Source organism: Crassostrea angulata, chromosome 7 (assembly GCF_025612915.1).
Source record: "Crassostrea angulata isolate pt1a10 chromosome 7, ASM2561291v2, whole genome shotgun sequence".
Classification (NCBI taxonomy): Eukaryota; Metazoa; Mollusca; class Bivalvia; order Ostreida; family Ostreidae; genus Magallana; species Magallana angulata.
Window position 1 is genome coordinate 29,858,346 of NC_069117.1, and position 14,113 is coordinate 29,872,458.

The window sequence follows — 14,113 nt, forward strand, 5'->3', positions numbered from 1 at the left end:
TAGAAAATGACGCATATCTCTTAGCCACGAATGTTATACAGCACAAATGAACTTAGCAGTGTACTTCACTTTTGTGTTGCAGTTATATAGCTTTCGCATGAAGACAACTTTTTTTTATAATAATTTTTGGGAAGGAGGGTTTGGCTGCTTCCCTATTTTCTTTGTTCCGTTGTTTACCAAACTCGCCCACATTGCATCACGGAATCCTAACTGTCAGATGGATTGAAATCTATCGTAAATCATTTCCAAAGAAGAATTAAGAAAAAATAGAGAAACGACGAACATTTTACCCTTGCTTTTCCTTTCAGTATAAACAGATTCATTCGGGATCGAGGCGCAAAATTTGATTATCAATTATATCCCGCGAAAAACCAGTTACGCAGACGACATTTCCCTCTGATTTTTTCCGGTAAGCTTCTGTAACATTTTTATTTCTCATAGCCATCATATCTTGTAGAATATTAATGCACAGTGATTTACGCAATAATCCAATAGCTTTAAGACGTCTCACAACACTTTTATTTTCCTAGCATCAAGATTTGTGAGCGGTTTCCAGATAACTTCCAGAAGTCGAGTCAATACAGTGTGATACCGCGATTGAACAATGATACAACACGGTGAAAATATTAACGAATATCCACCTTTAAATTATTCATAAGTAATTACATGTACATAAACAATGTCTTTGAAATGTCGAACTATTTGAAGTTACATTTGTCGTGAATCAAAGGACTAGAATCCCTTTTGTTGTATATGAACAGAGCTGGTATATCGTTAGGAGCCAGTTTATGTAAATATTTAGAAAGTACAAGTGGCTGTAAAGCCAATCAGTTTATATAACTGAATATTAATTTCATTATACAATCCCCCCTAACCCCCAACCCCCCCCCCCCAAAAAAAAAAAACAACCCACAAAAATCAAGAATCTTAAGATAAAAAAAAATGGGGTAGTACAATATAGTTAAAAATGTTTATTATTTCAGAGAATGATGCCAATAATATCCGGAAGTGATAATATATTAATGACACCCATGTACAAATCCTTATGAACAACAAAGCAACACTTTCATAGATTATATATATTACATCTTGTTCTTGTGTTAAACATGATGAAGACTACCATTTTCTTTTTCCTACAAGATATTATATCAAACGAATGAATAAAACAATAATTTTATCGTCAAGACGTCAATAGTGTGAGACAGTTTCTTACACAGGGATTCGCGACAGGTATTAACAAGTGATTTCATTCATAATCATAACGTTAACGTTTTACCATTTTGAGTAGAAAACTGATAAAAAAAAAATCAAAGTACTGAGAGTACTGAAAGACAGGGACTTGAACGTGTCCACGTTTTCCTCGAATATGTTTCAAAAATTATGAGTTTGAATTAGTTGTTTCAATCAAGTATGTTAAAATTCGGCTTTTTGCAATTGCCTGATACTTTGTCTAAAGAACTATATATGATAAGAGTTAAATTTGGCCCCCATAATTCGCCATTTTTTAAGTGTTTCGGGTACAATAAAATGTTATCTAATTTCTTAGAGGATTTGATATAAAATATATTTTTCATCTATTTATTTGATTTACTTGCACTCACTGGCAGTATATGACGTCAGAAGTGACGCCATATCTATAATTTAATCAAAATCAGCCAAAAATTGACATTTTTCTTATCTATTTACGAATGGGAAATATAGAGCGCATGCTTGAACAAGGAATTTTTTTGGTCACTTATTAGTCTTGGCTAGATACATCTCTGATTAAAATATTTTATTTGTTCAAGAATGCGCTCTATGTTTTCGGAAGGAAAAACTGCTGAAAAACAATCTGTTTTACGCTAAAAATGCAAAAATGACGGCAAAAGGTTGTCTTTACAGTGTCATATTTCTAAATTGTGGGCACTTGAACCAAAATGAATATTATGTAAACACATCACATACATATCTGTACTAAGAAAACAAAGAATGATAGTAAAATGATGATGTTCATTTTAGGGGGCCATTTTAGGACCTTATCATATATGGTTCTTTTACTTATTCCCGGCCGGGACTGTTTTTCATAAATGTAGAAAATTGACACAACGGTATTTTATGTAAAATAAGACCCCAAGGGGAAAATTTAAAAACTACAACTAACCGGGAAAATTAAAACAACTATATTTTGGTAGATAATTTAAACCATTAGATTTATTTAATTTTGTGATCTAAGGAAAAATCCACAAGTCCACAAATCTGTTATACAAGATTTATGAAAACTCCGAAAACTCTCATTCATACCGATTACAAACACAGGTACCTGACGTTAGAAATATATTGGTGCGAGATATTTACCGATGGGAGAAAGATCAGCTGAGTTTCTGATGAGAGACATTAAGATATTGATGAAGAATTCGTTTTAATCGTGAATATGACTGGTTTTGTCCGTTATTGAGTGTAGGAAAAAGTGTCAACTTATGTCTCATAACATTAAAAAAAGATAATATATTCCAAATTAACCGCCGGACAACATGAACAGTAACATTTAACTTGGTTCTTCAATCGATAAGATTGTATATATTATTTGATCTATTGGTCACACAAAATGCGTAATCTTTATAGATTTTGCTTAAAATGCATTGTTCAAAATTTAAATTCAGTTTAATTAACTAAAGAGTCAATGAACGAGAAGGCAAATTTAGACTTGTTTTTATTTTCTATGTACAAAATTAGAGATGAACAGCAGTCATACCCCAAGTAGACTCGAAGCCAATGAAACACTTATTTAATATGTAAGACATCTGTGTATAACCCATCCAGATTTTAACCTCGGCTCGCGCATGACGTTCGGTATTTTTCAGGTGATAGGTTGTTAAAATAGAATTCACAACTTTTCAAAAATGTCACATTGCGTTTGGCAACTTTACTTTCGATTCAACCTTTAACCTCTTCTATTGATTAATGAGCTGGTCCACCAACTGAATCGTCGACGGCGTTGTGCATTCAGTTACGTAACTCATTCCACAAATCGCTACAACTATTGAACCCGAGCAAGAATATTTTGATCAATAAAGCTATTTGTTTATTTTCTTTATAGAATTCAATTTATACATAGAGGACTTAAGAACGATTTAGTGCGTGTTTTTATAGTATATATTTACTGAAATGCATGAAAAGTTTCTGCACTATTTTCTTGCGCGTAGATTCAATTCATGTGTTCTACGCGTGCCTTCCGGTTTGAGACTTCGGCTGACAGTAAACTAATAGACGGGGTCCGTCTAAAAATGAAGAAAAAAATACCTAACAGGAACTGTACAGCAAAGACTACAAGACCAGTCTGATACAAGATAAAACACATGCTTAATTATTAAATTAGATATTCCAAAGGTGTTTTGTATTTCGTTTATAGTGCGTGACTTCTTTTTTATAGAAAAGGATATTGTAGATGTAGAAAATATTTCAATAATGTTCCCAAAAATTCTTTCAAAGTGCATCTTATCAAATCACCGTCCATCAGCAGAGTTGGGAAGATGGACAGGTCCAGATCTGCAACTAAATGAAAATCAGAGCTGGAGTGGGCAGTGGATATCCGGCGATCGATTGATTTATCATTTACCGTCTCTCTAGAATCTTTTTTCTTTTAATTGAGGAATCAAATTTAGGCTTATTTATCGGCGGCGGTCAATACCTCTAAGCAGTGTCTAAGGGCTCTTCATTGCGCCCAACACCTACTGCAGGTGTACTGGAATGGAAATGGAAACTTTTATTCAAGAGAACATGTGATTTAGGAAGTCGAATGTTCGCTATAAAATTAAAAAAAAAAGTTCAATATATTTCATGAACTGGTTTCAAATCCTTTACCCTTTACGAACATTTCCCGATCGGCACTAAAGTAACATCGGGACGGCAGTTTTGTGGGTTTTTTTTTTTTTTTTTTGGATTTTGTATGCACCTTCATACCTGTACATCACCATGTACAGCGGTTCAGCGCAGTGGTTTAATTTATACTGCTCGACCGAAGCAACACCACAGCAGTTTTTGGGAGTTGATTTTAATCAACTCTTCTATGCAGTTACTCTGGCAAACCGAAAGTGAAACAGTGTTTGGACCTAAGCACAAATCATCACCGCTGACAAGACGTAGATCTTGAAAATAATAGATAAATTCGGTGTACTGTATGCTGTACCATTGTTTCTCAAAAGAAACGTATTTATAAATACCTTGAAAATAGTCAGATTTTATATGGTGCGAACAATTTAATTGTTTTTTTGTAGCTGCATGTATTCCTACGCCATAGTTAAATAATTATAGTCTCGTTCAACCAGACGCTCGGCTGTCTCCGTAAATCTCGGAGAAGCAGAGAGCCTCTCTTGGTTGTCGGATATTAACGGAGACAGCCGAGCGTCTGGTTGAACGAGACTAGAGTTCAATATTGCTTGGATCCAGACGTGTACAATTATTAGAAACATTTTGATTACTGATAAACAGTTTGATGGAATTAATTCTATCTTTAAATATTACACAACGTGTATCATACGGGGTTTTCTCGAAATTCTTGTCGGAAAAGTTCGAGAATTCATATTATAAAAATGTGCGAAATTCAAATACAGATTAAAAACTACTTGCCAGGAAATAAAACATATCGTTAATTTTAAAATTGATAATAATCAATAAAATCAACTCCCGACAGTACTTCAGTACTTTGATTTAAGCTGTTCTTTGCCGGTACCCGGCACCGTTTATTTTAAAAAGTTTTTGAGCCATAAAACAAAGACGCGCTCAGTATGCATACGGCCACAGACATGGGTCTTTCCCCTTCATACATAGGCGTCGGGACCGATGGGGGGGGGGGGGGGGCTTAGCCTCCCACACTTTGTTTTGCAAAGTTAGACCTAACCATTAGGCACATAACATCATAAAGGGTTCAGCCCTCCCCCCACTTTTTCTCGCGGCAAAGATAATTGTTCCTCAATTTTCCGTGAAATATTGAGAAGTTGAAGTCAGGAATTTCATGATTTTGGGGAAGAAAAAAATTTTGGTTGGTAAGAATTTTTTTTTGGAACTATCGGTATACTTCCCCCCCCCCCCCCCCCCCAAATTAGGATTTTCATGATTTTGGGAATTAGTTGTTTTTTTTGCTTGTCAAGATTTCTGAGGATTTGTCTAGCCCCACCCCGCCCCCCCCCCCCTCCACTTTCAATTTGCTTCCGACGCCACTGTCAAAGCAACTTCATTGGTATAAAAGTAGCATAAAGATCAGAAGATGCAATGTACTGTTACAGAGGCAAACGCTCGAATAACCTAAGCTATAAGTGCACTTTCAATCCAAGAACTCTGGGGAAAGGTGTGCAAAATCATTTTACGACTTTTATTAAGTGTAACCCGAATGTCCTCCATGATAATTGATTTTATTTGTACTTTAAACGACACCAAATTGGTCTGAATGTAAAAAAAAAACAAGTATGCTTGTAAACTCGTTGTGTAAATGACTGAACTTTAAGTGTTTCATTATATTTGTTAAAAGACATCAATCCAAGTGCACGTTGAAATTTCATAAAACGAGACTTGCATGCATGGGGATTGAAAGTATTCAACTTTGTACTCGCTATGGGAACGTCTGCGACTGCAATAAAATGAAGAGTTCCCGGAAACTCTGCAATTAGGTTCATGGAAAAAAAAAACTAAAAAAAAAAAAAAATCCAACAACATGGCTGCACAAAGGACTCTGTTCGTGCTTTTTACTGTGCTCTATAATGATTGAAGTAATTACGTCACGGGAATAGGAAAACCCACCTCCTTACTTAAGCATTAATGATGCCCTGGTATTTTTTATATACATTAGATGTATTCGTCCTAGCCTGTTTGTTCTACATTCTTACAATTTTATTTAGATATATATAATTTCCTTTGAGCTTCCCACATGGACTACTGACATTCCACTAAATGATTATATATTTATAAAGTTGAGATTATTATTATAACTGAGTATAAAAACAAATAGAATATCTCTCTCTCTCTCTCTCTCTCTCTCTCTCTCTCTCTCTCTCTCTCTCTTTGAAAAAAGCATTTACATGTACTTAGATGCATGTAAATTATTTATTTTACTCATATTTTTTCTTAAAATAAACTCAAATTGTGTATCAATTACATCAACATGTTCTTCCATGCCCGATTTGCTACATACAATGTTAAATATTGATGAAATTTCAAATTAATATGAAGAAATCGAATGTAATCTTGCGGGGGAAATCCCGGACAAACTCCATATCGACCTTGTTTATCTGGTAAACGACCGTAAGACTGTTTTATTAGTGGCTAATCCCACCGTACAAATATAAGCGTCAGAAAATTGCCTGGGCTGAGAAATCGAATGAACCAATCTGATTTGTTGAACCCTGGGTCGATTTGATTGGGAATATTGAAATGGAAGGCGCAACTCGTTGCAAATGAAATTGAAACAGTCAGTTTATCATTTATTACTGCACGTGTTCATCTTTTTGTAACGATTTAGTATTAGCAACGATTGGAGACTCTTTAAAAGTTATACATATATTTTTCTTGTGTTTACTTTTGTTATAGATTTGTTTACTATTTACTGTTATTTTTTTTAAATCTTTGCCTTAGACTTATCAATTTTCAAGAGTAACTACAGTTACCTTACAAACATTTCTGTTATGCTACGCTGGGCGATATGGGGGTAATGGGGCGGGGGAGGGGGGGGGGGCAGTCCGGGATGGGCATATTGATGCTGGGAGCACATTATACAGTATCATAAATGAATCAAGTGATATCACTGCGAGTTATCTCTCTTGCCAAAGGGACTTTGCTGTATTTTACCTGATAATTATGAGCTTTGGATGAAGTCGAAAATTTTAAACATATACTGTATTAGAAAAGCAATATACTCCCCCTGTTTTTTTTAAAGTTTTTTTTTTCACTACAATTCTTTGTATATATCTACATGTACATATAAATAAGAAATTTGCCTTGATAGAATGTACCTGTGGCATTAAAATGCAATGCGTTTTAATATTGTCCAAGCAATGATTATAGGTTTGCGTTATATGCTGCATACATTATAATTACATGTCTTAATCTTTTTATGTGCTTTAAGGATGACCTTTACTCAGAATGAAAAAAATATTCACTGATGATAATGAAAAACCATCTATTGTGTGTACAGTTATAGACCTTACATGGTATTGTTGTTCTTCACTTTCAAAAAAGTAGGTCAATGACCATTAAATATTTCTTGAAATAAGAAAAATCCCTAAAAATTTTGCACTATGATTGAGATTTTCTTAATTGTTAATTAATACAAATTGCTAAACTCTTTGACTAATGCCATACGATTATCTAAACGAAAAAGCTAGATAAAACCAACAGAAAATATGCAAAATTAAGTTGACTAACAAATAAATTCTTAACTTTTGATATTATAGTACTACGAAAAATATTTCAGTGGAAACAAAATCTGAAAAAATTAGTTTGAATTTCCTCTGTTTTGCTAAAAGTCAACTTTGTTTAAGCCTAATTCCACAGTATAGTAAAAATATCATATGTTATGTCAATAATAATTCATTTCATAAATACTTTTTATGTTTAGAACAAAATTTACTCATGAAATTGAACTTTTTAACAATCCTGATTTGAGAACTCAAATCCTGAGTAAACAACGTCCTTAAATGGACATTTGCTAGAATTACTTTCTTTAACAGCGGACAAACATTTTCGAAAGTCTTTTTGAAATATATAAAAAAAAATGTTGTGTTTATAATCATTATGACTGAATCAAGAAAATAAAGATTGAGTGAATCGTATAATAATTACTTGTGTGCGTGTGTGCCCCCCCCCCTCCCCTTTCAATTAAAAGATATATATAGTACCGATCAGACCCAACCTAACACCAGAGTAAACGCCAACTAAATCCCGGGTTTACTTTGGGTTTATAGTTTTTGAAAATTTGGGTCCACTCGGGGTTTACTTTGGGTTTACTCGAGAATTGCTTTTGGAGTCAACTATACGCACTGAAGTGTGAAGCAGACCTGTATTTTATCTTATAATCCTACTGCCTGTGATTCCTGCCCCTTGTATATTCCGAATACACATGTAGCGTCTGCTTTCAGGGTATACTTCTGATTGGGGTTTACTCTCTGTGTCCACCCTGGGTTTACTTTGGGTTTACTCTGGGTCCACTCTAGTAAACCCAGAGCAAACCCAGAAAGTAAACCCAGGGTTTAGTTGGGGTTAACTTTCTGTTAGGTTGGGTCTGATCGGTACTGTATGCTCTGATGTCAAATATTAACATTTATTATACTTTCATGTTAGATACTGAAATCTGATTGGTTTAGACGCAGTTGGTAACCCGTTCTATTACCCTCAGCGTTAGCAACACACTTGGCAACGGGTAACACAACGAATTGTTACACGCGCGTAAATTATGTGCGTACAGTTCGCCGTAGAATTCACTTCATTTCTATATAAAATCCTTAAAATTTTCTTTAAAAATAAGACATTCGGTATAATAAAATAAATAGTGCCTGTTTGGGAGGGTAACTGTTGAAATTGACACCCCAAGAAAACCATTGTCAACCTCCGCTTCGCGTCGGTTGACAATAGTTTTCTCGGGGTGTCAATTTTAACAGTTACCGTCCCAAACAGGCACTATTTATATATTATATAATCATTGTCTTTTTTATCATTATCTTTTATTTATCATTCATTATCCTTACAACGTGGACGATTTTGAGTTTATGAATGAAAGATATGCTTTCAAATAAAACTCCATTGTAATATTTTCACAAGCCCACACCCACATCCACAAACATGTTATACTATGACCATTACTAGACGAAAAATATCTATTTTTATTGTTAGTGAGTTAAAAGGGTCAAGTTTTACGTTAAGATAGCTTATGCATTGGTTTTCATCACGTCCCCGTTTAGTCTAAATACATATGATCCAAGTTAAAATCTAAAATATATTTTCCTAAAAAAAGTTAACCTAATACAAGATATAGAAAATTTCGTAAATTAAATTGTGCGGTTAATAAACTGGTTAGCTGTTAAAGCTATTCTCCCGAGTGTCCAATAGTTATAATTGTCAACTTAAAATAAAATAATTAATGTTACAGTAACATGTAATTTCGATGCATCAAGTTGCTATGATTGTTAATGAATAAATCATAAATTTTTATGAATTTTATAAGCAAATTAATTGATGAGTAGTCTGGATTTGACAAATTGATATTGATCAAAAATCAGGTCGCTTTCAAATTCTAGAGTTATCTCTCTTTGAACATGTGTTAATGTTCACGGTCAGTTCATATTTTGAATATAAAATACATTATTAAATCATTCACAAAGAGACAGAATATGTGATATAATTTTAATGTATTTTCCCAATCTGTTTCCTTTTTGGTAACTCTGGCCTTCATTATAATTTCATTTATCACCTTCTTATCTTTCTTCACTAACGAGTAACGAGATAAAGTCACATGGTTTTGAATTTTAATTTTATGGTTCTTTATAGGTTTCCAAATCTTTAGTGTGCCATATTTCTATCAATGCTTGTCTTTCTAAGCCCAGCCAATGACTGCCTCTATCTGAGATGGTTATGTGACAACAATGGCCTCTTTACATCTCATTGTCGTCACTTCCTGACAAACTTATTGTCAAAATCTGGACGTTTATAACAAGTTACACGGCCTTAACCGAGTGGAAATTTCATTAAAACGTATGGAAATTTCGGACCAGCTTTTTCCTGCGTTCACTTTTGTCAAAAATTAAAATTGTATTCATATTTATGAAGATTTATGCGAAATAAGTCGACTTTATGACATAACGTGGGAATGGTTATCAAGTGGCCATATAAAACGCCGATAAATTGAATTAGATTGATCCGATGTAGTCCCTAATGTAAAGGATCACGCGGAACAATACAGAAACAGTTGACCCTTTACCACGCAGCGATCGGGCCGAGACGCACGATAAAATCTAGTCCCGACATCTGCATCCATTGTACCCGGACGAGGAATTTAACGTATTTGCTCCCCTCTCGACGATGCTTATCGCCCTATCTATGCATTAATTGGGAAGTTAATATCGCCACTCCCGCGGTGCCCCTGCGATAGATAAGCAAATTATACAGGGACCTAATCCCCCTATCCGCTGACCTGTCCGCGAGTCAAGAATCCTAGACCGTCTTCGGTCGGACTTTTATTGTCATCCTAATGCAGTTTGCGACAAAAGATTGACTTGAGGGCTAATCCATTTTCATGTTCGAGAGAGATGTCAATTTACACTTGCAATACATTGTCCATTTTTACAAAAGGTAATTATACGGACATGCAACTTGTTTTTATTGTTAAACAGTTTGATATGCGGAACTGATAATTTGATGGAGTAAGGCCTGGTATTAAGGTAAAAGCTGATGATAACACATCAAGCAATAAAAAAATGAACAAAAATGAAATAAAAAGAAACGGAGTTTGCATAATATCAGCGAATATTGAATCTTTATCGCTGAAAGATATTATACAGGGCTATAAAATGTTTTCACTTGAGGTTTAGCAAATAGTTTTATTGGCATTTAATTGTGGTTTTGAAACATAAAAAAAATATGCGCAAAGCGCAGATTACTTAAATTGCCGGTAAATACGGGTTATTAAATCAAGTTTGGCGATTCTAATAGATCGTCTTAAATAATATCTTATTGTTCTTGTATAGAGACATTTTAATTTTGTGGAAAAAAATGAATTTTTCAATGATCACATTGTGAAAATAGATATAAGTAAAATTATTTATAGTAGAGAAATTCCAGATATTCATCTTAATTATACAACATAAATGAAAATAATGAACCCGTATAGATTTGAATTAAATAACAACAACAGCATACAATGTTATCGGAGTGGTTTCTTTTGCCGTTTTCGTTTCTCGGTCCAAGGAGCCAGTCATCATGATTCGATTGTGGACAGTTCCTAGCACTGCCGCAGAGAGAACGGAGAAACAATGGTAAGTGGGTAAATGGATGATCCAGAAACAATCGCATTCTCATAAAAGCACGTGTTCTATCAAGTTTTATGTCCCATTATTTTCCAGTTGTCCGGTGGTCGCGTGTCCAATGCCCTGTTTGGACATAAAGTACCCACATAATCTTGTAAACTACAACTTTAATCCCGAGAGAGAGAGAGAGAGAGAGAGAGAGAGAGAGAGAGAGAGAGAGAGAGAGAGAGAGAGAGAGAGCATGTGCTACGACCCCTCTGTCATCTTTCAAGCTTTGAACTTTAATGTTGTTAAACATAAAATAATTTTCAAATTTTTTTGACATCTTTAATAGTCATAATTACTCCCTTTCAAGTCCGTCCTTTCCCTGTGTCGAGTGATGTCCCTTTTATGTGATACCCTTATAAGAAAAGAGAGAGAGCTCTTCCTATTGCACGATTATCTGCAATCGTCCCACTTACTTACACACTTCAATAAATTCAATAACTCGATTTAATTTCAAACGAATAACGACAACAAAAACTTTTTTTCAGCCTATCACTTGCAAGAACGGGCTCCTACTCATCCATCAAAAAGAGGCCTGCACTTTCAATTAACGAACCAATTACTTTCCAATGAATTTACTTTTTCATGGGTCATTTCGCACAATACGACGACTTGCATCGCAAAGAAATATTGCACTACTGAAAACGATAATTAATGACACAAACTTGTTCTTCTTATGACATTTTCATCTTTTATTTTATTTTATGGGTAGGTGATTACGCGCGCATTGCACGCGCGTACGCGGACATCCAAGGTCGGACACAATGCACGTGGGGAGGGACCTCGCCGAGGGCTATCTGTGCATCATAAAATCATAAAGCGAAAAGCATTAGGCCTCGTTAAGAAAGTTTTTTGAGTTTGTGAATCGTAAAATTAATATTTAAAAATAATTGACATCTCAGGTTTTTTGCATCTGAATTGGATTGAAGAAAACTCGAAATGTGATTGATCGAGAAGAAATTTCTGTGTTAATGACCACGTGAGCGAAGTAACAAAAGACGTGATTGGGTATAAATATTGAGTCCCGCATTTATTATTCATTCCAAAGTCGTGATCGTCACTCATGCGTACCCGCCTATCTTGAGATGGCATCTTAAGTGTTAACGGATAGAAACCCCTCTACATGGCAAATTGATTTCATTGACAATAATGTCACGGTCTTTTTACGTCGATTCCCTGATAGTAAAAGATGCCCCAACCACTGCGGTATCCAAAAGTGACTGTGTGCCAAACCACTCCCTAGGAATGCCCTTACCGGTGGGGCACAGGCACCCCACCTCCACCGCACGTCTTCCACAAGTCTCTCAAAGCCTTCCCTGCTACCCGCGGCATCCTCAAGACATGTTAAGTTTCTGCTGCCCCCTCTGTGTCCACACTCCCCACCCGGTGGTTCCCGAGAGTGTGGCTTCCGTTCCTGGAATGGTGCCTTCTTTTACAACGAGTTGTCCGACGACGCGGCCGATGGTGGACTATCCTTACCATCGGAGCCAGATATCAGTTCTTACAACGACGACGAAGTCTATTAAACGACCCAAGGACAGGGTGACAAGTCCCGGATTACAGGAGCAAAGAAAACCTAAAGCTTCTCCTGCAGGTAAGTTACGTTAAGAGCAGGACACAAAGGAAAAACTGGAAACTGTATGATATACAACTCTTTTACGGTAAAGAATTTAAATGTCGTGAAAAAAAGAACTTTAACAATTTATTTAATGGATTGCTCTTGAAAGTTTATCAAATGGAATTAAAAATAAGTGAAGTTATCTCCTTGCTATATTTGTAACGGCTGGTGAGAAATTTTTTTAAATGTAATTTCCACTTTTCTGTGTTTCAGGGGTGAGTAGCTCTACCGAAGATCTCAGCAGTAAAAGAATCCGGACGGCGTTTACAAGTACCCAACTACTGGAGCTCGAGCGAGAATTCAACTCCAATATGTACCTCTCTAGACTCCGACGGATTGAAATCGCCACGTACTTGAATTTGTCAGAAAAACAAGTCAAAATATGGTTCCAGAACCGCCGTGTTAAGTTTAAGAAAGAAGGTCATGACGAAACCAACGAAAAATGTCGGTGTCTCCGAACGTGTGCTCCGAAACTGGACAAGCGCCGCTTAAACAAACATTCTGAAGACTCTGAAACCACACATACTCATGACTGTGATGTCACGGAAGAAGATTTGGACTGTGAACTATCCGAGGACTCGGAACTCAACATCGACACTTAGGTTAGCTGGTTAAAGGATGTGCAATAAAAGCCTTAAATTATGTGTTCTCAAAACGGTGCAATTTAACATTTGTAGAGGGGGTGCAATATTTCATTCAATTACGTATTAAAACTTGACTTACATGTAATTGTTGATATATATTTTTTTGTTAAACAAAAACGTTTGTAAAATATGAAAACGTAAATAATCTTCACAAAACTACTAATTGCAAAAAGACCAAATTGGTGAAACGCATTCTACTCTGATTATGAAATAGTAAAAAAAAAATTATTGATGCAAAATTTATTCTTAATGTTAAAACACTAAATTATGAATCAAACTTATTACAAATATTTGATTGGCTTCGATTGGCCATATGTGGAATTCTAAATTCTAATCTGTCAACATTAATCAAAAGTTAAGAATAATCTCCGAAAATACGACGTAAAGGCTTTTATATATATTCCAATGCTGTATGCCTTGGAGATATGAAGATTTATCATTAAAAAAGAAATAGCAAAAATGTCAGAAAAATTAGCATATCATTTAAGTCAACTTCGAATTAATTTCCATTGAAAAAAAGTTCAACGAACAAAACTGAATTTTATCTATTTAATTACCTTATTTGTCTTTATTTTTAAAGAAAAAATAACAACTTCGAAATTTATACTTTCCTTTTAATTTGCCATGAATTTGATTCCTATAATTTATTTTAAAAAAGAAAGCAAGAAATTGAAATAAAAGAATCATTGTTACTTTGCTATATTTTCTTTATTCTTTAATGCTATCTTTTGATCAAATTTTTATTTGAAGTCATATTTCAAATCCTTTTTTTTTACAATTGCAATCATGATACAATAATTTCATTATCTGTAAAATACATT

General features: G+C 34.8%; 1 protein-coding gene and 1 long non-coding RNA gene across 2 annotated transcripts; both read left to right on the plus strand.

The window, feature by feature from the left end:
- The first annotated feature begins 212 nt into the window (after positions 1-212).
- On the plus strand, positions 213-698 carry LOC128192162 (uncharacterized). The gene is made up of 2 exons (XR_008244517.1): positions 213-409; positions 531-698. It is a non-coding gene; the product is annotated as an uncharacterized LOC128192162 (long non-coding RNA).
- An 11,393-nt stretch (positions 699-12,091) lies between these two features.
- On the plus strand, positions 12,092-13,847 carry LOC128156513 (GS homeobox 1-like). Its single transcript, XM_052818684.1, has 2 exons — positions 12,092-12,624; positions 12,862-13,847. Exons 1-2 carry the CDS (start codon positions 12,180-12,182, stop codon positions 13,248-13,250), a joined length of 834 nt encoding a protein of 277 aa, XP_052674644.1. The 5' UTR covers positions 12,092-12,179; the 3' UTR covers positions 13,251-13,847.
- Positions 13,848-14,113: the final 266 nt, after the last annotated feature.

What these genes read in the sequence shown, in the direction of transcription:
- LOC128156513 (XM_052818684.1), top strand. Translation starts at nt 12,180, where the DNA reads ATGTCACGGTCTTTTTACGTCGATTCCCTGATAGTAAAAGATGCCCCA. An exon ending in ACCTAAAGCTTCTCCTGCAG is followed by an intron (nt 12,625 to 12,861) that starts GTAAGTTACGTT and finishes TCTGTGTTTCAG; the next exon opens with GGGTGAGTAGCTCTACCGAA.